The 23915-nt window shown below is 30.1% G+C and overlaps 3 protein-coding genes and 1 long non-coding RNA gene across 5 annotated transcripts; 2 read left to right on the top strand and 2 right to left on the bottom strand.

Annotated features, from left to right (window-relative positions):
- Positions 1-4830: 4830 nt before the first annotated feature.
- LOC125421140 (uncharacterized) lies at positions 4831-5731 on the top strand. The gene is made up of 2 exons (XR_009634616.1): positions 4831-5473; positions 5572-5731. It is a non-coding gene; the product is annotated as an uncharacterized LOC125421140 (long non-coding RNA).
- Positions 5732-9164: 3433 nt separating this feature from the next.
- LOC125419810 (BURP domain-containing protein 3) lies at positions 9165-10941 on the bottom strand. The gene is made up of 3 exons (XM_048466420.2): positions 10782-10941; positions 10572-10689; positions 9165-10108 (listed from the first exon to the last, which is right to left on the bottom strand). The coding sequence occupies exons 1-3, from the start codon at positions 10818-10820 to the stop codon at positions 9327-9329; spliced, it is 939 nt and encodes a 312-aa protein (XP_048322377.2). The 5' UTR covers positions 10821-10941; the 3' UTR covers positions 9165-9326.
- A 5881-nt stretch (positions 10942-16822) lies between these two features.
- LOC125421144 (uncharacterized) lies at positions 16823-17682 on the top strand. The gene is made up of 2 exons (XM_048469053.2): positions 16823-17252; positions 17411-17682. Exons 1-2 carry the CDS (start codon positions 16907-16909, stop codon positions 17437-17439), a joined length of 375 nt encoding a protein of 124 aa, XP_048325010.2. The 5' UTR covers positions 16823-16906; the 3' UTR covers positions 17440-17682.
- A 2329-nt stretch (positions 17683-20011) lies between these two features.
- LOC125420946 (scarecrow-like protein 3) lies at positions 20012-22729 on the bottom strand. 2 transcript variants are annotated; one of them, XM_048468616.2, is made up of 3 exons: positions 22365-22729; positions 22042-22097; positions 20012-21855 (listed from the first exon to the last, which is right to left on the bottom strand). In XM_048468616.2, exon 3 carries the CDS (start codon positions 21753-21755, stop codon positions 20331-20333), a length of 1425 nt encoding a protein of 474 aa, XP_048324573.2. In that variant the 5' UTR covers positions 21756-21855; positions 22042-22097; positions 22365-22729; the 3' UTR covers positions 20012-20330. The 2 variants fall into 2 exon arrangements, with proteins under 2 accessions (XP_048324573.2, XP_048324574.2); XM_048468617.2 differs by lacking the exon at positions 22042-22097.
- Between the last annotated feature and the right edge of the window lie 1186 nt (positions 22730-23915).

The raw sequence follows: 23915 nt of genomic DNA, 5'->3' as shown, positions 1-23915 counted from the left end.
CATACATATTTCATGTAATTTTTTTTAACAAAACTATTTTTTTTTCTTTGGTCTGATAAAAGAAATAATGATACTCATAATGATTAAATAACTATTAGATAAGTAAATTAGAAATACAAACACAATTATCGGCATATATGGAATACCAAGAAATACGAAGGAGTAGATTGAAAAAAAAAATTAGAGATACTCATAATGAATAAATATTAATAAAACAAATTTCAAATCATATTATAATATGTTATTAAAGAATTAAATTTTTTTATAGTGTATAGGAAAAACTGAAAAGCAAAGTTAAATACACAAATGATAAACTGAAGATAAAAAACATTTTATTTAGGTAGAGCAGCGACAACTTTTTTTCTTTTTCGTTTATCTTTTCTTCATTTTATACAATATAATAATTAGTAAATTAATTTCCAGCAAAAAATAAAAATAAAGGAAGATGATTAAATCTTTTGTTATTTTTTTTTATAAATTTTATAAAATAAATAATTAGTTTGTTTATTTCCGTGTATAGTATTAAAACATTTTATTTAGGGTGATCAACAACATTTTTTTCCTCTTTTTATAACATATAATAATAGTTTAATTCTTAGCGAAAGAAAAAAAAAACTAAAGGATGATAATTATTTTTTTTGGATTATAGAACATTTATTTTAGGAAGTGCATCACTAGTTTTGTTTATTTTTTATTCATTTTATAAAATATAATAATTAGTTTTTAGTTCATATATGTATAATTATCTATTTTATCCTTATATTTAATAGCATATTTTTCAAGATATGGGAGACAAAATTTTACCGTTATAGTTTTATATAACAAAATGTTTAAACTCATAGGGTATAATTTGAAATAGATGTATATCATAGTGGATTTATATGATGTTAACCCTTATAATTATCAATAATATTATGGTTATTTAAATTTATTTTCTAAATGAAATGATATGGAAACATTTAATTGATTTATTTTTATTTTTCCATATTTATATTATATGAATATATCAATCAATAATATTTTAATATGTATTATTTGATAAATAAATTTAGTCAATATTTTAATAAATATAATATTATTGTATAATTATACTGGACTTCGAGGTGTTCATCAAAATATATATATATATATATATACAGTCCGTCTATGGTGCGGACGGTCATCATGCGGATCACAGTATTAGTGACAGTTTTTCATAGTATTGGTGACGATTTTCTAAAAAACCGTCGTTAATACTATGAAAAACCGTCACTAATACTGCGGTCCTCATGCGGACCGTGCTCACCATAGAATTTTCATATATATATATATATATATATATACATTGCACTTTGAGGTTCCACATCTTTTTTCAGGCGCAATTTGGCTCCTCATAAACATGTTTTGACACGATTAAATATTCCAAAATTTTCAATAAATGTTGCTGCAAACTAGATAAATTTAGATAAATTTATTTATCCAAAAAAAAAAAAAAAGTCAAATTTATAGTGCAAACTTATAGTGATCAGCAATTAAAGAGGCTACTTTTATTTCCTCATCTCCGTAACCCTATCAAAATCAAACGGTAAAGGAAAAATCCGTTTAATTGTAAGATTCTTTACTCACTTGGACAAATAATTGGATTTGAACCTTTGTTCTGTTTTTGTACCTGACAAATGTGCCACTTATATACCTTTGAAACGAAATAGTAAAGATTATATTCCTTTTCATTCAATTTTCATTTATTTTAATTATCCCTCATATTTTGTAATTACCAAACTTTCTTCATACATAAAAAGAAAAAAAAGAGACCCCATCATATCCAGTTTTTTAATCCAATCTATGACACCGCGTCACATATGTGACGGTCCGCTTTAATTTCTTCAATGATAGTAAGGGGGAAAAAAAAAAAAAAAAACCATGCAATTGTGATCACTAATGAACCTCCATGTTTGTTAAGAAAATAATAACAATGATGATGAACCTCAACAAATTCCACTATATATGTATATGGAAGCCAACAATCCAAATTCCAAAATACACAAAATCCAAAATCTTCTTACTTTTGAAGGGTCTAACAAAAAGTACTACTGTGAACCACTTCAATATGGCATTCCCTAGGGTTGGTAGCTTGTGCTTTGCGGTTTTCTTGATAGCAGGAATTTTGGCCTTGTGTAAGTCGGGTGTGCAGGCTCAATGCGAATCAACCATTCCAAGCCTGATAGCACAATGTAGGCAATACGTGTTGAAACCGGGGCCGAAGACTGCGCCATCGGCGGCTTGTTGCTCAGTGGTGAAGACTTTGGACATACCATGTTTTTGTAAGTTGGTCACAAAGGAAATCGAAAAGGTAATTAGCATGGAGAAGGTTGTGTTCGTTGCCAAAAGTTGTGGCCGGACCGTTGCCAAAGGAACCAAATGTGGAAGTGAGATATTCAATCCCCCTTTTTATTTTCAATTTTTTTTTTTTTAAATTTCATTTCCACCAACATATATAATTAATTTTTAATCAAAATAATATATCTTAATGTGTATACATAATTATTCATTTTTTAAATGATAAAATGTTATTAATTTCTATATATTTGACAGGAAAATTTGTGCAAGTGTTTATGTAATATTTGTTTGATGTCTCAGGTTATACGGTTCCAAATGCACTAGGAAGGATTGCATGAGATCAGAGGGGGGGAGTTATTAAGATCTTTATGAATTATATATGGCTTATGAATAAGACCCCTTGTAACGGACCAATAATGATCTTTTATAATTATGGAAAAAAAAAATAATCGTTTTTTAGGAGTATGTGTTTTTCTAATTTTATAAATTTGTCTATTAATTTATTGTAATAAAGAATGGCAATTTGGGTTCAATATGGAACCCGACTGAAAAAACAACTTGCACATTTAACACAATATACTAACTAGATCAAATCCGGTTAGTTCAAAATTTACATGATTAATTAAAATAATAATTATATATATATATATATATTAATTTTTTTTAATGAAATTACAGAGAAAATAATTGAGAAATAGTAAATGTACCCCCATTCTCCAATCACAATCACAATCACAATCCCAGTCTTCTTTCATTGCTCAATACACAATTTAATACATTTTAAGGACAGAGAGCTTTTGTTATCGTTGTCTAAATCCCCAAATCCTAAACCCTAAAAAAGAGAGCATCTTGAGCTTCAATGGCCGAAAACTCAAATAATAAATATACCCCAAAATCTGAAAATAAAAATGAACCAAAAAAAAAAATTAAAGCCGAAATTATTTACCAGAGAACGAAAATGATGGATTATAGAGGAGGGAGAGAGGAGAAATAGAATCGGACTGCAGCACCACCTGATGGGGTCCTAGAAATCCTTTGGTCGGCTTTCTTTCGGGTCCTAAAAACCCAATTTCTAGGATTAAGTTTTGAATCGGCCCGTTTAAAATGGTACTTTTTTGGGGTGGGGCCATCAATATGTTCGAACTTTTTGGATTTGGCCCATAGTTTTAATTGATGTTTTTTATAAAATGGATAATGATCTAATAATTATGTCAAAAGAGATCAGAAAAAAAAAATATATATATATATATATGTCAAAAAACTTTTAAAAAATATTGAGATATTTAATAAATTAATGCCTTAAAAAAAAAAAACGAGGAAACGGAGAAAGAGAAAGAAACTAGTGAGATTACGAATATTTTTTCTTCCTCGCATTCATTAATTACAACGTCACTAATTAATTTTGCATCATCATTAAAGCTATATAACCATGCTCAATATTAAATTAAAGAAATAAAATAAATGCTTCTACACCATTATAATTGAATTTGAATTTTAAATTAAGTATCAAAATATTCACTAAATTTATTATTAAAATATTATTAATTAATATATTTATACAATCTAAATATATAAAAATAAATTTTTAAATGGATAAATATATTTAAAAATAAAAAAATAAGCTAAATATTTAATATATATTCTCATAATGCTGATATTATTTATATTAGAGTATTCCAAAAAGCTCTTCATCCACTATATATTTTTTATTTTAAAAAGTCAATGTTTAGAAATAATTTCGAATACATCTATATTTTGATTTTTTAAAATAATTTAACTTTCTAAATTTAAAGAGACAGAAATATTCTTTATTTTTAATATTATATTAATATTATTTAATACTTATCGAATTTCAATATCATATATTATATTAATATATTTTAAAAATATTTATTGTTAAAAAAATATAAAAAAATAAATATAACAATAAATGTCTATTGAAAAGATAAAAATAGAAAATGTGATAAAAAATATTGTTGGATATGTTTTAACAGTTCCACTTTTTATGTTTAAAAATATTCTTTATTATATAAAAGATATTTTTTATATTTTTTTATAAAAAAATACTCTTAATTAATTTATTACTCTCTCTATATATAATATTGATAAGCTCAAAAATGAATTATATATTATAAAATTGTCAATTAATGACCAACTAAAAAAAGGCACCAAAAAGACATTTAATGTAAAATACATAGCATCAAGAAGCATTTATTATTTGGTCAAAATTTATAGTGGAAACATCTAGTGAACAATAAAAGCGGATTTTTATCTCCTCACCCTTGTGTTCTTTCCATCGAGTAATAATTATGGTTTATCCTTAAATCCTATCAAAATTAAATACAAAGCAAGAAATCACTATAATTATGATATTGTTTTCTCACTAGACAAATAATTTTGATTTTCTTTTTTTCCTTTTAATAACTTGACTTATTCTTTTTTTTGCTTTTTTTGAAACAATTACTTGACTTATTCAAGAATACAAAAATATTTAATAAACGTCCATCCGTGAAAGAGATCTTCCTCATGTTCCCCAATACCAATTAATGAAAAAATAAAAAATAAAAAGAAAAAGAAAAAGGAAAAAAGAAAGAAAGATTGACCCATATAGCCAATTTATGGATCTAATCTGGAACACAATTAATAAGTACCCTCTTTCAATTGCCTTCGGTGCCAAGAAGGAAAACCATGCATTTATTACCACTAATGAAACCTCCACCAATTCCACTATATAAATATATAAATATATATATGGAGGCCAGCAATCCAAATTCCAACTACAACCCAATATTCTATTTCTTCTAAAGGGTCTAACGCAGTATTATTGTGAACTACTTCAATGGTGGTCGTCGGTGTTCGTTGCTTGAGCTTTGCTGTTTTATTAATGGCCGGAATTCTGGCATTGGGTAACTCAGGTGTTCGGGCTCAATGCGAAGCAAGCATCCCAAGTCTGATAGCAGAATGTCAGCAATACGTGTCGAAAACCGGTCCAAATATTCCACCGTCGGCGGGTTGTTGCTCGGTTGTGAAGGACGTGGACATACCATGTGTTTGTAAAATGGTCACAAAGGAAGTCGAACAGTTGGTTAGCATGGAGAAGGTGGTCTTTGTTGCCAGAAGTTGTGGGCTGAAATAGACAAAGGATTCAAATGTGGAAGTGAGATTTCCAAATCCTTTCATATTTTAATTTCTTTTTCAACAACATATATATATATATACACGTAATTATTTATTTAATATTCGTCTTGATTTCAGGTTATACGGTTCCAGATGCACATGGAAGGAATGCATGAGAATGGGAGTTTTGAGCCGTTATTAGGATTTTCGTGCATTATGGTTTATGAATGAGACTTCATGTAGCCAATGATCCTTACTAATGAAATAAAATAAAATAAAAACATTTTTTTTTTCTTTTAATGAAGATGTGCTCATTTTATTTTGATAAATTTATCTATTTACAGTAAATAGCTAGATTTAGGAGTGGCAATAGATGGATTCAACCCGGAAACCTAAAAATAAACTTGCTAAATAGAGTGTTACTTTTATTCAACAGATTATTAATCAGATCAATGTCAGGTTATTTCGATATGATTAATTGAAATAACTTTTTATATATATATATATATATATATTGTAAAATATCATTTAATATATACAATATTTATGTGTCCACCTATCATATGTATACAAGACATACTAAAACAAAAGTAAAGCAAAAGCCATAATCATTATATGGGATGGTATTGATCTGGTGGAAACGTAGTTTTTACTTTGTTGTTACTTGTTCAATTATATTTTTAGAATTAAAAGATTAATTTAGGAGAATTAGAACATTAATTTAGGTATCACATTTTCCATCTAACACATAAAACATTCACATTTTTTCTTCAATAAAAAAAAAAAAGCAGATTAACATTTTATTTTTGGAATAAATCAACAGTTTTTTGTTGGAAAAATGTCCCGAACAAAACTACATACATGAACTATAAAATAATAAAAGATTGAAAGTGTTTCTCAGCCCAATCACAGTTGTTCTTTTGGATGTTTGAAAGAGCTAAAAATTCTACATTTTTAGCCGGTTTTAAACATAAATCACAAGTTTCAATGTCTCACATTGTACTAAATTTGTAAGTATTTAACGATAAGGCAACAAATAAACAAAAAAAAAAAAAAATTCACACAGGTCCATAGCAAGGCAACAAATAAACACAAAAACAAATCCACACCGATCACGGCAAGGAAAAAAATCCACATAAAAATAAACCCACACCGGTCCACGGCAACAAATAAACAAAAATATTAAAACAATTACCTTGGAGATAGCCGTTCAAAGGTGCTGCGATGAGATGAAGTTTTGTTTTTTTGTTTTTTCTTTGTATTTTTTTTGGGTGCCGAGATGAAGCTTCCTTTGGCTTTTCCATGGAAAGATTTGTTTTTTTGTATTTTTGTGTATTCTTGTAAAAACAATTACTTCATGTACTTTGTTTTCTTTTTTAAAAAAGTATATTTTTGTTCTTTGTTTGTGTAAAACATAAAAGGATATCCAAATCATTTTTTATTGTTTCAAAGTTAAAATAGATATTAAATGATAGAAAAAAAAAAAAACAAATAAAGGAATAAAAATTGTGAACCTCATTCCCTATGGGGACATTCCCTATGGGGACATTGGGCCAAATTCTCCTTAACGGTTAGAAGTGTTTCTGTGACAGCTAAAATTGATCCAATTGATAAACTTTTCTCGCCTACATTTTTGTGAGTTGGGCCACTTGTTATAAAAATATTTTATATTTAAAAAAAAAGAAAAGAAAAACAGTTAAAAGTGTTTTAAGCAAAAAGAAAAAAAAATAAAAATAAAAATGTTTGCTTTGCGTTTTTATATGCTAACTCTTTATATATATATATATATTAAAATTATACTATGAAACGACAAATATATATACAAGGAAAATAGCAAAATTAAATTTAAACCATATGCATCCTTATTAAACAATTTAATAGTAAAGTTATCATGTCTTCAAATAATGATATGAATTTAAGGTCTCTCACCTCCAGTATGGATAAAAAAAAGAAAATAAGTGAACCGTACATATTTATGCTTTAGATTCCCTTATATTTAAATTTGATAAAAAATTGGAGACATTTATTATTTGGTCAAATTCATCGTGGAAACTTATAGTGAGCGATTAAAGAGGCCTTTATATATCCCCACACCTTTGGCACCTTCCAAGTAATATTATGGCTCAGCTATATAACTCTTATCAAAATTAAACGGTTAAGTAAAAATCCCTTTTAATTGAAATTCTTTACTCAATTAACAAATAATTTTGGGTTTCTTTGTTTGTTTTTTTTTTTTTTTCAATTAATTGCTTGACAAATGTGCCACTTATATACCTTTCCAACCAAATAATGAAGATTATTTCCTTTTCAATTTAATTCACATTTATGTTAATTATTCCTCATTCAATTTTCCTAACCGTTCTCATACAAAAAAGAAAATAAGAGACTAACTCATCTTATCCAATATTCTAATCCAATCTATGGTCACCCATAAAAGGGTTGCATAAAAAAGTTTTTCTTAAATTACATTCCACTTTAATTTCTTCAATGATAATAAGGAAAATACCATGCAATTGTTACCACTATGAATGAACCTCCACCTTTGTTAATAATAATAATATTAATGATGATGATGAACCTCAACGAATTCCATTATATATATGTAACGCAACAATCTAAATTAAAAAATACAGCAAACAAAAATTTCTATACTTTTTTTGAGGGTTTAGCAAAGTATTTGTGAACTACTTCAAATGGTGGTAGCCGGAGGTCGTGGCTTGTGCTTTACGGTTTCCTTGATGGCTGGAATGTTAGTCTTGGGTAACTCCGGTGTCCGAGCTCAATGCGAAGCAAGAATTCCCAGTCTGATAGCACACTGTGGGAAATACGTGTCAAAATCTGGACCGCAGACGCTGCCATCGGAGAGGTGTTGCACGGTGGAGAAGAGCTTGGACATACCATGTGTTTGTAATTTGGTCACAAAGGAAATCGAAAAGCTAATTAGCATGGACAAGGCGGTATTCGTGGGCAGAAGTTGTGGGCTGGACGTCCCCAAAGGAGCCTCTAATGTGGAAGTGAGATTTTTGCAATCTGGCCCATTATATTTTTATTTCGTTTTCGTATATATATATATATATATATATATCTTCACAGCTATATAGATTAGAATATATTCGTATATATGTATATATTCAAACAAACATGTAATATTTAATTTTATATAAAAAAAATAATGATATATCTTAATGTATGTACATGATATTATACTTATACCGTTCCATAGTTATTTATTTTTTTAATCTTAAAATATTACTATTTCTATATATAGAAAAATGTATATTCTTATTTATCTAATGTTTGTTTTTCAGGTTATACGGTTCCAAATGCACTAGGAAGGGATGCTTGAGAGGGGGAGGTTAAGCCCAATATTATAGGATCTTTATAAACTATGGTTTATGAATAAGACCAGTCATCCTTTATAATAATAATATAAAAAAAAAAAAATCATCGTTTTTTCCTAATCATGATTCATTGAGGAATTGGATGTCTAGGGATTGTTTCTATTTGCCAACTTTCCCTTGAAGAATTTATGACAATTTTCGCCCACATACATACGTATATATATATATATATATATGTAGTTTAATTAATTAGCTACAACATATCAAAGTCTTAAGCATAGATTTTTATTTTAAAATTTTTTGGAGAGAAAGCAACATAGGTTGAACCATACACCTAATGTACATATGCAGATTGATAATATAATATACTACAAAAATATCTTCCACACCTTCTTTTTTTTTTTCTATAGCTTTTTTCCAATTTTCTTATTGGAAATACCTGCCACACCTTCAAACTACAAATACATCACGGCCACCCAAACCAACAACCCCCCCCAAAAAAACAAAAAAAAAGCACGCATACCAAATGTTGAGTCTTTGAGCATATACAAACTAATTGCTAGTTTGGACCCAAACAAGAGTATCACTATTAAGGAAATGGCAAATAGGGACAGTCCCTGGCTTAATTTTGAGCAGCTGAAAAGCAAAATTATCATGGTTCCAAGTACGTGTATCGGTATGGCAAACAGCTACTGCTTTAGCTTTTGTCCCATCATTTCCCACCATTGACACCGTGTAAGTTTTTGTTGCCTTTATTTCATGGCAATAAAACACAGCATAAGCATACTTCTGTTTATGGCAAATAACCGATCTATCTCCTATCTTTTTCACTCCCTTGTCAACTATGCTATAAACCTGTTTGCTAATTCCCTTATCCGACTCTATGGACAACACATTGATGTTCTTGTTTCCAAGCTTAGACACACTGAATTCGACCATGGCTTCCAATGATGTTGCGCAGTACTTGTCTTCGCCTTCGATGCCTGCTTGCTCGCATTCTTCGATGGTTTGTCGAAGTGTTTCTGCTTCTACTGATTTTGGTTGAATCCCAAAGCGGTTTAGAATTTCTGGCAACTTTGTGGTCGAAAAGGGTATGGATTCAGATACCTTGCGGGGCAAGAATTTAGCCTGGTTTGTGGATTTTGGAAAGTGGAGCTTCATTTTCTTCCCGGAATGTAGATCATTTTGCAGGAAGAACATAGTCACATCAGGCTCAATTAGTTGGACTTTCTCTGAAGCAGCTTTAGCGTAGTTATCATCATTGCCTAATGTTGGCACGGCAGATCGTTGAAGTATTGTTTTGACATTGATACTGTTGAAAATTGGCTCTTCATCTTTCAGATTGGAATATTGGCATAAAAAAATGGAGAAAAAATTGAACTGTTAGAAAAAAGGAAAAAAAAAAAAAAAAAAAAAGATAGAAAGAAAGTGCTACAATTTTCTGTGCAGAAGAACAATATTGAAATTCTCAAAGCACATCCATCAATATTGAAACTCAATCTTATCTCATATTATATATAGTAATTAAACATGTATTTGTTACTCAAATTAATTAAAGTGCAACACCGTGGTTCCATATATATAAACCTAATGTTCAATTACATATAATTTTGGCAATACAATCAATAAATTATTTGCAATAGGATGTGTGTGTATATGCATATATGTACATATATGTATGTACATCTATTATAGTGGATAATAACCATCTAATCATCATCCGATCATCATTGATCGTGTGTGATCGGTTCGGTTGTCCCCCACCATAGGAAAATTTTGTATATATGAATTACTAACCGAGCTGTAAAGTATTCTGCAGAGATTTTGGCAACTTGGTATGTGGCAAAGCGGAGTGCCAGTAATTAGATAACTGCCATTTATCATCCTTGAAAGCATTGCTTCTGAGAATTGCAAGCTGCCATCGACAAAATTAAGCAGTGAAAAAAGTAAGTAAACAAATTAATTAGCTTTTTATTTGCAAATATAATATTTAAAGTTGTATTGTACCAGACAGCAGAGGATGGAAAGGCAACGATACAACTCCATTAAAGCTATAAGATCAAAGCCTTGTAAGAAAATTAATATAAAAGCTTGGAGAAGTAGGCGTTGGAAGAGCTACTTATATATAAATTTTAGGGATAATTGCATTTTTACACTCCCAAATTTTATGGTTTTAGAATTTAGGTTCTTAAATTTTCAATTCTATAATTTAGGCCTTTGGTTTTTAAATTTATTGCCATTTGGATATGATAGCCAACCTGTCCCAAAATAGTATTTTAAATAAGAGTCCCATCAAATAATAGATAACTACTGTATCTTGCTTGCTTAGCTATAACAATTATTTAGCTACTATTGATAACTGTAGCTACTATTGATAACTATGTTGTGATATAGAGATGAAGCTACTATCGTGTATATATCATGTTTTTTCAAAGTGAATAATTGAGAATAATAATTGAGAACAGTTTTATTTTCCTTGACCATACTTTTGTTCTTATGCGGGATCAAAAGATGTAAGGTTTTCAATTTAAAACCGAACAACTACATTCAAAATAAATAATAAATTAAAAAATACATATAAAAATCCAGATAAGTCCAAAAAAGGTGAACTTACATTTGAAATGAATATTAGAGAAAAATAAAAATCAAATGAAAATTGATCTTCCATCAATTAAACTTTTAGGATTATTAGTAATTCAATATTCTTTGTTAACTTTTAATTATAAAGTTTAACTATCATCTTACATGAATTGGTATTAAATTATATCAAATTTAAACTAAAAAAATATTAAAATGTAAAATATTAAAATTATTTTTAATACTTTAATTTTTAGTACCCTTTATTTTATTTTTTTTGAACAAAAAAAAAAAGTTGGTATGTGTAACTAGACTGGTACTAAATGGTATCAAAATTCAAACCACAAAAATCTAAAGTGTAAATTTCTCAAATTAATTTTAAAATTTTGCACTTTTTAGTATTTTTTTATTTCAAAATTTAATATAATTAATTATGAAAGGCCCAATATTTCAAAATTTAATATAATTAATTATGAAAGGCCCAATCAAACAAAATTAAAAAGGTCGAAATTGTAATAAATTTAAAAATCAATTATCTAAATTGATGAATTGAAAAATTAAAAGTATGAAAATAACCTTAGATTTTAAGTCTTCCAACCCTCTCGTTATCTGTATAATAGGAGAAGAATCAAAGATATTTCTACATTTTCATATTCAATGTTTTCTATATTTTGGATCTTTTCTTTATTATAGTCCAGATAAATCAAGAAAAAGAATTTCACGTTTTTCATTTTGTCAATTTATTGCATGAGTTCCTTTATTATTATAGTCGTCGTGATGACCACTCAAAAAAACAAAAAAAAAAAAAAAAAAAGTTGTCGTTATGAAGGTGAGAGCGAGAGAGATTTTCCTTGATCAACAAGAGTGAGAGAGATTTTGTTTTCTTTGGTAAAAGTGAGAGGGACTTTTTTTTGAAAATAAAGAGTGAGAAAGACTTGGAATTGTAAATGAAATGTTGTTTTTGATGAAATTATACAAAAAATAATTGAGAAATAGTAAATGTACCCCTCTGAGACGTCCGACATAAAATGTCACGACAAATTACAAGAGCACATATTCTGATACAAATTCACCTAACCTCAATAATGCAAAAGATGGATGCACTAGCATCTATCCATATGGAAAAAAATGGCAGACAAAACCAAAAGTATAATTATTAATGTGGTTCTTGTCTATATGCCAATATAGAAGTTAATATTATTTAAATTTAAATTAGATTATATGAATATAAGTTAATTTTTAATTTGCTTTCCAATTGTATATATTATTAATTAATTAATTAATTATATACATTCTATCAATTTTTGTTTTTAAATAACTTTTTGAAAAAAAAATATATTTTTAAAAAAACTTTATAATGGATTTTAAAAAATAGAGAATTATCATGATGGTATATTTTTTTTTTTTTTTTACACATCAATAAAGTGTTTAGATAAATATATTGAAAATGTTTTTCTTAAATGGTTATCTTGGCAAAACTAATTTAGCAATAGATAAAATTATTGGAAATATTCTAAAAGACTTCACTTTCTTTCTAATGCACCAAACAAACCAAAAAGTTTTCAAAAACTTGAAAAGAGAAAGATATTTAAAAGGACAATTCTTTGTATTTTACTACTTTTGCTTCAAGGTTTTGTACTTTGGGCTTTTATTTATAGAATATAGTTTATTTATAAGAATATCCTTCATTTTTATCCAATTGAAATTTTAAGGTATCTTTTGGTAAAAATCAAATAAGACCGAATTTTTAACAACTGTTCAGCCAAAAATAATCAAATTGAATTGATTACAAAAACAATTATTAAATAAATAGTGTAGATTATAACATTGTGTAAACCCAATTGGCTTAGAGCATCTCCAATTAATGTTGAATATGAATTATTATTTGTGTGACATAAAAAATAACAATGTTGAAATCTAGGTGACATGAATGCAACATAATTATGCCAAAAAGCTATTAGTTAATTACATATATTATAATTTTTTTCTTTTTAGGAAAAAATAAATGACTTTTTAATAGAAATGTTACAAGGATAATTTAGAATGTCTATAGAGCCTCCAAAAAGTATGCATGCACCTTGGTAATTTGTAGGACCATATTAGCTTAACAATCATTGTAAATATTTAATTAAAAAACAATTTGTTCAAAAACAATGCCTATATTTGTTTATATGGTTTGTTAATTTTCACAAATTGACATTCTTATTGAAGATGCTCATAGTCTTAGTGAAGCATTATAGATAAAGATATTTTGTCTTTACTTTTCTATTTCCACTTCTATTTTACTAGTGATAGAAATTTTTTACTTTATCTTTAAAAACAGTTATACTATATTCACTTGGTTTATTTTAGTTTTTGTTAATGTGTTTAAATGAAGGTTATATCATATTTATAGTGGACATAGATAAAGAGGAAAAAAAAAAAAATTCAAAATTTAGATTCATGTTAATATTTTTTCATTTTCTATTTTCATTGGCGCTGATTACAAAATTTCATACCATTTTAAAAGTAATTATTTATTTTCACTTTATTTAGTTTATTGCTTTTCTAATTTTTATAAATAAAGTGGCGTGTGAAATGAAATAGAAGATTAGTCAAAAGATTCGGATCATTTTGAATATATTTGATTAATATTTTTCCTATAGATGCACTTTCTCTCAAGCCGCCCCTCCAATCCAAGGACGTATTATTATTTTCCGGGAAAAGGGTAGAAAAACGTCATGAAATTATCTTGCTTTCGCACGACAAGAAGAAAGATTCTTATTTATGTCTAGTTTTTACTTGCTAGTTGCTACTTTACTACTTTAAAGTTGAAAGAAAATTAATGATTAACTATAGCTCCATGATTGATATTTAGCCAAGTTAATTTTATTCGTCTTTTTTTTCTTTCGTAATCTTTTTCATTTTCAGCAAGCTGATATATTGAAATTTAGAAACTCACATTCCTAAACTATGAAATGCTTGAGAATATATTACTTCAAATACACATGGAAATGGGAAAATGAAAATAGATCAGACATTTGTTAAAATTAGCTGTAAAATTATTTCTTGAGAAAGAAATGTGGAAAAAGAAATGCAAGAGTATATAGACTGCTGTTCCAAACAAAAAAAATAAAATAAAAATAAAACGGTTAATAGGGGTGGATTTTTCGTTTCCAATGAAAATAGGAAGAAAGATAGAGGGTTACATAGAAGAGAAATGCAAAGTGAGAATTAGCGTTTAAAAATAATGTAAAAATTACACCCCACATATCCTCTTCTTTCAATGGAATACACGAGTCACACCTCCATAATTTTGTTTTATTAAACAATTTAACGTTTTCATAAACTTTTCTTCTGTTAGCTGGCTAGCTGTAACTATTTTTTATCTGTGAAAATTTTTAACTAATCCTATTTAGAACCTGTCATGAGAAAGTAATACTTCTGGGACCATATCTGGATCAACCATAACATGATCCAGTTTCATCAAGCATTTTTTTTCTTTTTTTATGATAAAAATTTCATCAAGCGTTTAGTCATAGACAAGCCCTAACCATCTTTGAACTGGCTCTCGCCATGTGACTTCAGCTTGACTACTAAATTATTACATTAGTTTTCATCCAAAATATATATATATATATATATATATATATAACTATATAAGAATTCTATGATATTGACATCCATAAAAAACCTGTAAATATATATAAGACATAAAAATTATTATTATCATCGATAATAATATTTTGTATCTGCAAATAAAAAGACCATATATATATATATATATATATATTACATTTGATTCTGTGAATATTCCTCCAAACTTGTAGTTATATAAAATAAGTAAATTTTGTGCAGACACAAACTTCATCGTAGACACAGAATTCTTCATTAGAGAACTTAATTTGTATACATGAAACACATAATATTTAGTTGAATTTTGAAGTTGATTCTCTCTAACTCTCTGACACCACTTTCCCCCAATCTCACCCCCACCCCACCAAAAAAAAAAAAAAAGAGGTTTAAGGAGTACATATATTTGATCTCCGAAATGGATTAAAAAAAAAAAAATGGTACGTCTATGAGACATATTTGGACCTTTCTTGACAGAATTCGACGTACTGATGAGTGATTTTGTTCTTTTTCCCACCAAGACATTGGTCAGGACAATTTCCATGTGACATGGAGGGGCATGTCCATGTGATGCTGACATGTAATATTTTGTCTTCACCATAAACAACGGCATCTATACGTATTTAACAAAAAAGGCCATCTACACACACACACACAGACACAGATATATACACACACACGCACAGAGAGAGAGAGAGAGAGAGAGAGAGAGAGAGAGAGAGAGAGAGAGAGAGAGAGAGAGAGAGCCATATTTAAATTAGATTTTTAATATAAAGATTAATATAAATTTTTTATTTTTTAATTAAATATTAATATTTAAAATTATATTTATTAATCATTAAATTTTAATCAGTTTTATTTTTTCTGAATAGGATTTTAGTATATAACTGAATATATATTTGAATTTTTTTTTATTTTAAATCTTAGTGCTTATTGCAATCTAATAATTATCAAAAATGTGTTTTAGTTTAATAAAATAATATGATTTTTATTTGAAACTAACTATAGTGATCCAAATTAGAATTATTAACGAGGGAAGGGATGCATGAGATGCACCCAAACATCAAGTATCATTAATTGTCTCTTTAGGTAGAGTGAGAGAATGGACTCAAAGGACCTTTCCTGGAGCAAAAAAGCATATGAATTAATGAAAAATGATTATAAAAGATAATATCTACACCTATTAGATTTTTATGTTCTGTATGATTTGATGACTGTTAATAACTATATTTCCAATTTCTCACCAAGTCTTTTATTATATCAAACTTATATATTAGTTTTGATATACTAAGGCATTTATAGAAAATGAATATAAGAGACAATATCTATCGCCAATAGATTTGCATATTCTATATGTTCTAATAATTATAAATGGTTGTGTCTCACAATCCTTATTTGTAAGTTTTTCAATATATCATAGTTATATACATAGCCCAAACCATCATTTGTCTTTTTGATTTTAACTAGTACTTTTATTTTCCAATCACCCTTTGATGCACATGGATGGAATAATATTACTAAAGGTCAAAATATCCGTGACTTCACATAGTAATTCATATTCTCTACTCTCTCTCTCTCTCTCTCTCTCTCTCTATATATATATATATATATATATATGTGTGTGTGTGTCCCCCAAACATTACATAATTATAGGATAAAGTTTCTATCTATAAAGAAATAACTAGTTTTATTTTCCAATACCCTTTGATGCACATGGATGGAATAATATTACTATAGGTCAAAATATCCGTGACTTCACATATTAATTAATATTCTCTACTCTCTCTCTCTCTCTCTCTCTCTCTCTACATATATATATATATATATATACGTGTGTGTGTGTGTGTGTGTGTGTGTGTGTGTGTGTCCCAAACATTACATAATTATAGGATACAGTTTCTATCTCTAAAGAAGTAAATTAGAGAGCACCAAATATATTAGGAATGGCAATTTCAACTATCACTCATGGTAGTGTTCGTTGCTTGGGCCTGGCTATGTTGCTAGTTGCTGCATTATTGGTCTCCAGCGGCAGCAACCAAGTCATGGCACAAAATTGCAAAGACAAGAGTGTTTTAGGTAATCTTGTTTCACAGTGCTCCAACTACGTCATGAAAACGGGACCGAAGGTGAAGCCATTAGGGTCTTGTTGCAAGGCGGTGAAGGCGGTGGATGTTCGATGTGTGTGCAACTTTGTTACCAAAGATATCGAACAAATAGTCGACATGGAAAAGGTGGTCTATGTAGCACGATCTTGTGGCAAGAAGATTAAATCCGGAACAAAATGTGGAAGTAAGTCATTAATCACCATATAAATGATAATATGTTGTTCTATTATTGTTATTATTTTTTTAATCTTAGAAGTTAGAACTATGTAATTAAAATTATTCTACCAAACAGTGCAAAAATATGATAAAAGTTGTAACGCTTAAATGTAATTGCATGTACAGGTTATACTGTCCATCAGAACAAGAATTAGAGAAGAGAAAGAAGTGGTGGACGTGGAAATGGTTATTGTTTGAATCCTTATTTGTTATGGAAAATCCTCTAGTCATATGTTTGAGGATTAATTTAATTTGTTGTTTTCTTTTGGTACTAATTTTTTTGGTCAACATTTAAGTATTAATTGGCAAGCACTGAGTACTGAGTAACTTATGAGTTGGAAACTATTCGATTTGGTCATAACCTTGATAATTAATTTTGGCTTATATGTACTTTCATACTCTGCAAAATGTCAAAATCAATGAGTGAAGATTGAAAATTTTTGTACTCTCTGACGTTGGTGTTTCTGTATTTTGTAAGCTAAAAAATATAGACAAACAAATTTTATAAAAAAAACTATTAGAGGATATTCTCCATAGCAATTAATATCAAATACTAAACGGACAAAAAAAAAAAAAAAAGGTAAATAAGTTTATATCCTGATTAACGAAATAATTAAACCTGTAAATTTTATTCTAACATGAACGGATTTTTTCCACAGCTACAAGGTATTACGAAGATCATTTCTCACTTTTCATTTAATAAGAAACAAAATTAAAAAATAAAAATAAAAAGAAGGTTTATTTTACTGTTTAATACATACAAAACTCCTTGTATAAAGAATCAAAGACTGGGCCAAGCATATTCTAAATTTTCCTCGATGGAGACCCCCTATCCGCACACACAGTCTTCTAAGACTCAAACCATATAAAAATAAGTATACCATACGATTTAATTTCTAATTATATTGCACCGTTAAAAGAAATTAAAATGAATACGATTTAGGTACAATGTCGAATTGATAATAAGTTGATAAAATGCTACAATGTTAGGGACAACTTTTCAGAGGGTGCTATTTGAATTGCCATTCAGACATTGAAATGAATTGGAAATGCCAATGAATCCTTGCTTGACCATGACAAGGTTGTTGATGAGCAGCAGCAAGCATCCAAGTTTTTTAACTCTTATGGGGTTGAAGTACATGGGAGCTGTGGAGGACTGCCAGCTGATTGATGGGCACAGCAGTGTTATTTGGATGCCAACCATCCATAGAAAACAACAAGAGGACACAATTGCCAAGCCATTAAGGCAATTGGCATGTCCTGCGTTTGCAAGGATATTGTTAGCATTGCCCCTGGACAAGTTGTTTGGTCTATGTGGCCGCCTATTGTGGTGGTGGTGACCCACTTAACCCCTATAATACTTCGTGAAACTAACATTACAAAATTTTCATCCCTCCTTCCCCACCATTTCATTTCTATATAATTTACATGGAAAACTTGTTTGGTTGCTGAGATTCTTTCCACTTTTACCCCCACTCCCCACCTCCTCTCTCTCTCTCTCTCCTGAGATTCTTTCCACTTTTACCCCCACTCCCCACCTCCTCTCGCTCTCTCTCTCTCTCTCTCTCTCTCTCTCTATCACTAGGCTTGATATTTAGAGTTCTATAGAAAGTGGACTTAAACGTGTTTTTTTTTTTAAAACCCTTGTAATTTCATTTTCTGGGTACAAGTTAGTTTCTTGTAATTGTTTAGTTAATATAAAATGTTCTTTAGTAATGTGAATTTAGATTTTCCCTTATCGATTTCAGAATGTTGATTTCATTTAAATCTATTATTTTTCTGAATGCATAATAGGGTTGTAGCATTGTGGGCACATAGGAGGCTGAGCAAATGTTGTAACCGTTTTCCATGTCTGTTTCATTTTCTTTTTTTTTTCTTTTTTTTTTTTTTCCCCTCATCAAAGAAGCATCAAATTCATGGTGACATATATGATAAGTATGTTATTATGTTATATTAAATTCCTTCTGTACTGCTAAATATTGCTTTCCATCTCCGATTTAGCCACAAGAAAATAGCCTGCAGAATTAAACAGGAAGCTGATGGTACTCGCAAAATTTAGAACTTTGGATTTTTATTTTTAAACAAATCACAGTGTCTGGAATTTCAAAAACATTTTTTCTTTTTTTCCTAACTAATCTGCGTCGCAGATAAAACGGTGACAGCAACACAGCAGCTCAATGAACAAAAGAAACTATAGAGCTCTCAAAATTAATTTTTCTACTTTCCCATAGGTATAGAGCTAAACGGTACTTTTCAAGCAAATGAACCCCCAAAAAATTGTCCCTAGAAGCTCAAGGATATAGTATGTGGGTTGGTAATCTTCAAAGAGAGTTAACAATTACAAATGAGAATGTCAATTGCAAAACAGTCTCAGAAGAAGTAGGAAAAATCCTAGCATCCTCTTGAAACAAATGGTTTTGCAGAATTACTTGTTCAAAGCTAATTCATAGTGCATTTTTTATATGCAAGGGCTAGGCAGGAGTCTGGACCAAGAACTGTGAAATCTGCGTGGTCCTAAGGACTTGGAAATCTAAAAGAATATAAATTCAAGCCCCACAAAAATTGCAGAACCAAGTAAGAAATCAAGACTACTGCCATGCCAAAGGCATACAAAATTTGGTAGGTCTGAAAACAATATCTGCCACTAGTATTCAAAGGCATTATAATTACACAACATACACACATATAATAGAAGAAAACAAATTGTAAAGAGAGGGAAGGAGAATCTGAAAACATAAGCTTATAAGCGCACACACCAACGGTGGAGTATCACATTCTATTAGATACGGAATGTTCAAAACACAAGAACTCAAAAGCATGAACATGTACATACACACATAAAAATGTCAGTATTGTTGATATAAGATGAGAAAAATTAAACAAATGCATAATAGATAGGACTAGGAGAAGGAAGCCACCATTGTCTTCTTTTCTTTCTTCTGGTAAGAAGTGGGCCTTCATGTCACTCCTAACAGTATTCACCAACCATGAATAAATTCTTCAAGGAAAAAGAAAAATGGTCAAACACTAATCAGTATTTCATGTCTTACTTCCTACACCTCCACGCTGATATTGAAAATAAGGGCCGATCTTGCCAGCAAATCAACACGCTACCACTCTCTTCCTTGATCCTATACCCATCACAACCGTAACCCTGTAACAACCTCCTTGCCTGCAGCATACCATAATAGCTTAGAGGTACATTTCCAAATCCAGCCGAATCAAGCCTTTGAATCCACTTGTCAAGCTTCTCATGTCTTTCTTTCCTCTCAGCACCTTCGCATGCTATGATGTTCTTTATTTCCTCCCCAAAAAGCATCTTCTCCACCTTTAATCTTTCCACCGATGTTCTTGTCATAGTAGATTCCAGACAATCAAACAGTGCAGCATACGAGTACAGAGCTTCCAATAGCCTCTCCATTAGAGACGATCCATTATGGTTAGAATCTTGTTCTGTTATTACCATGATCTTTGGTGTTAAACCCCACAAGGAATTAAGAAAGCTCTCCATCTTCACTGATGTGGTTAGAGATAGGGGCGATGATGAGGCTGAGTCAGGACTTGGGCTATAACCGTTAACCAAATCTTTCTCTAGCAGCTCTCCCAATGTGCTTTGATTCATTTGAAGGACCCTAGATAAGTGAGTTCCATTTATGGTCTTCGATGGTAAAGGAGATTTCTTTCTCAGAAGTTCATCATCAGAAGCCAAAAGGGAGTGCAATTGAAGATCAGAGCTGATAGCTAGAGCCTCACCAGTTTTGACACGCAGTTGTTCAACATCAAGATTTTCTAATTTGCTGACTATGGGATTAAACTGAAATGGGATATCCAACTTTTCTGCTTCTTCTGTTAGTCTGTGAGCCATTTGATCTAGTACCTCTCTCTGTTGATGAACCCCAGTAATTCTCAAATGGGGTGGACCTTCAGGCCTTGCACTCAAAACCTGAAGAAGTGCAATCCACTTTGCAGGTTCAGATACATTAAGATCTATTATATGGACCATCTTTTCCCCTTCCATGGCTTCAGTAATAGCTTGGTTCGTGAGCACAAAAGCCACCTTCAGGAATGGAAAGAGCTCAAAAAACACTTTCCGAACAAGAATTTCTTCTGAAAGCAATGACATTCTCGTTGAATTGAGAGCCTTGTGAAGACCAGGCCAAGTTTTGAGGATACGATCGGCAAGAGCCTCAGTAAAATATGCAGCAATCCGCTGCATTGTATCACCGTCAGGGGAGGCTAGGTGGGAAATTTGCTCAAGAGCAATATTTGCATTCTCAAGGTTACCAGCAGCCACATGATTTGCACAAGTTATCAACAAGTGTATCAAATACAAACCCCTCTCCTCGGATTTTAGCTCCCTAAGCCATGGATATGGTGAACCTATGGTAGGTGAAAGCGACATCATGGAAAAGAATTGGAGAGGAGATGAAGTCACAGATGATGACCCTTCATCTTGAAACACTGGGGCCATGTAACAAAACCAGAACAAGTTTGGTATTGGGGAACAAAGGAAGATGATATTGGTGTCAAGGAAAGAAGGAATCAGGATCGTTCACAGAATTGACTAGACTCTACAGTACGAGAAAATAGGAGATTTTTATGAGTAAGAATATTCTATCGCTCATATTAAGAAAAGAAAAAAAAAATTGCTTGAAATTGCAGAATGAAAAAGAATTTTCCATTATCCTCCTTGCATCTACAGCAAGTAACCAAAACTTGAAGGATGAGCAAACCAAATTAGGCCTTAGCAATAGTACCTAGAGGGTAAAAAATTTAAGCATATGTATCTTGTCAACCATGAAAAGGAAGAGGCCTACAAATTACAAAATGGAAACACAAATTAAAGAAAGATGAGAACAAGTAATCCAAACTAGAGAAATTGACTTAACAGTCAAAATGTTTCGTCAGAATCTTATATATAAGACGGCAAAATAGATAAAAGCTGGTTGAATTATAACAACCTTCCAACCAATCACATGAAGAACAGAAAACACCAAACTCAACAATACAAAAGCAAAAAATAAAAAATAAAAAAAATTGAAACAAGGAAACAAAAGCAAAGAGTAGCCAAAATCCTTACTGGGTTTTGCAATTAATCAAGAACCCATCTGGAAATCCATGGAAATTCCAAAGAAAGCTTCTTCAATCACTCGGTGCAATATCAGAGCTGTCCATTGGTTCATGGGCTTCCTCTGTTTCTCTCTCTATTTCTTTCTTTCACTTAAAAAACTGAAAAAAAAAACAAAAAAACAAAAAAAAAAATTGATCTTAATAAAAAGTTTCTGTCTTTTAAAGGGCTTCTTCATGGCTACGTTGTCGACAATGCGCGGGGGGTCCTTTTTGTCGTTATTGTTTGTTGTCCTTCACCCCTAAGTGGAATATGGAATTTGTGAGAAGTTGTGTCTTTTTGCCAGTTTTTCTCTCTCCAAAAGTGTCCATTTTTATTTTTTATTTTTCTCTCTCTCCACCAAAACTTGTCTTTCCTCTCTCTCTAAAATAAACTTCCCACTTTTTTTTTTGTCTTCATCTGAGGTGGATAGGGAATCAGGAGCTGGCCATTAAAACTTTTTAATATTCCCAAAGGTTACATGAATCCAAACATGCCCTAACAAAGACAAACAATGCCCTCAGTTTTGTTTCCTAGTGGGGTAAGTGTGGGAATTGCAAGAAAGCTCTTTGAAGTGCTGCCAAAAACCATTTTTGTTTCTTTTCCATGGCAATGACCATACAATTGGTATTACCTTCCAATATTAAGACAAAGAGACAAGGAGGTTAGGGAACCATCCAAAAACAGATGGTACATTTATCTTCACTTATGCAGTTTTGGGTGGCATTTCTGTAATTTTATATTCTCTCTTAATTTTCTTTTTCAAAAATTGTTCACAGCCCAATTTTTCTTGGCACATCCTACATGCATAGTCATGTAATTGCTTATTCATGCCATGTAATCTATATACACGTGAGCCATCCAATCGTGGATTGCCACGTTGACTATGTCAATGTGACTGGTTTTCTGTCAGTTTGTATGACTTTGTGTTAGAAAGGACAAGGCTATGTGATATTTATTGTTGTGGTGGATCAATGCAATGCAATAAATTCAATGAACTACAAGATAACACACTGTTATTGGCAAAAATTAAAGATATAAAATAAAATAAAATAAAAGGATTACAATCATATTACAAAAATCATTCTTTTGAAATCCCAAACCTTTTAAAGGGCCTAGCGGATCTGTTATCATTAGGGTACTCTAATGCTTTTTTTTTTTTGTCAGCATTGATGGCATCCAATTTACTTGCCTATTTATGACATTCACTTTCCGTTAACATTTTCAAAATTTCAAATGATACTCATAGATATCAACATTTTTCTCACTAATTATTTAGGTAGATGATTCTCATTTATTTCGCAACATCGTAAAAATCAACCATAATATAAAATTTTATGAAAAAATTTACTTTTATAAAAATAAGAAGCTAAATCCACCAACATATACAGCTACGCTTTAATTTTTATTTTTTTTTTCTTTTTTGGGTACAAATTTGTTGCGTGACTTATTGATGCATTAAGTATGACATGCATAATAAACGTGCATATTTTTGGAATTGTAATTCAAACCTTATTATAGAAA

The sequence above is a fragment of the Ziziphus jujuba genome, chromosome 10 (assembly GCF_031755915.1).
Source record: "Ziziphus jujuba cultivar Dongzao chromosome 10, ASM3175591v1".
NCBI lineage: Eukaryota > Viridiplantae > Streptophyta > Magnoliopsida > Rosales > Rhamnaceae > Ziziphus > Ziziphus jujuba.
Note: the sequence above shows the minus strand (reverse complement) of the source record. Positions and strands in the feature narration are given on the sequence as shown.

Bases quoted from the DNA above. Each gene is read 5' to 3' on its own strand.
- LOC125419810 (XM_048466420.2), bottom strand. From the start codon at position 10,820: ATGGAGTTGTATCGTTGCCTTTCCATCCTCTGCTGTCTG. The intron at 10,690-10,781 runs GTACAATACAAC...TGTCGATGGCAG, and splicing joins TTTCCATCCTCTGCTGTCTG to CTTGCAATTCTCAGAAGCAA. The intron at 10,109-10,571 runs GTTAGTAATTCA...CCAATCTGAAAG, and splicing joins GCAGAATACTTTACAGCTCG to ATGAAGAGCCAATTTTCAAC.
- LOC125421144 (XM_048469053.2), top strand. From the start codon at position 16,907: ATGGCAATTTCAACTATCACTCATGGTAGTGTTCGTTGCTTGGGCCTG. The intron at 17,253-17,410 runs GTAAGTCATTAA...TTGCATGTACAG, and splicing joins ATCCGGAACAAAATGTGGAA to GTTATACTGTCCATCAGAAC.
- LOC125420946 (XM_048468616.2), bottom strand. From the start codon at position 21,755: ATGGCCCCAGTGTTTCAAGATGAAGGGTCATCATCTGTGACTTCATCT.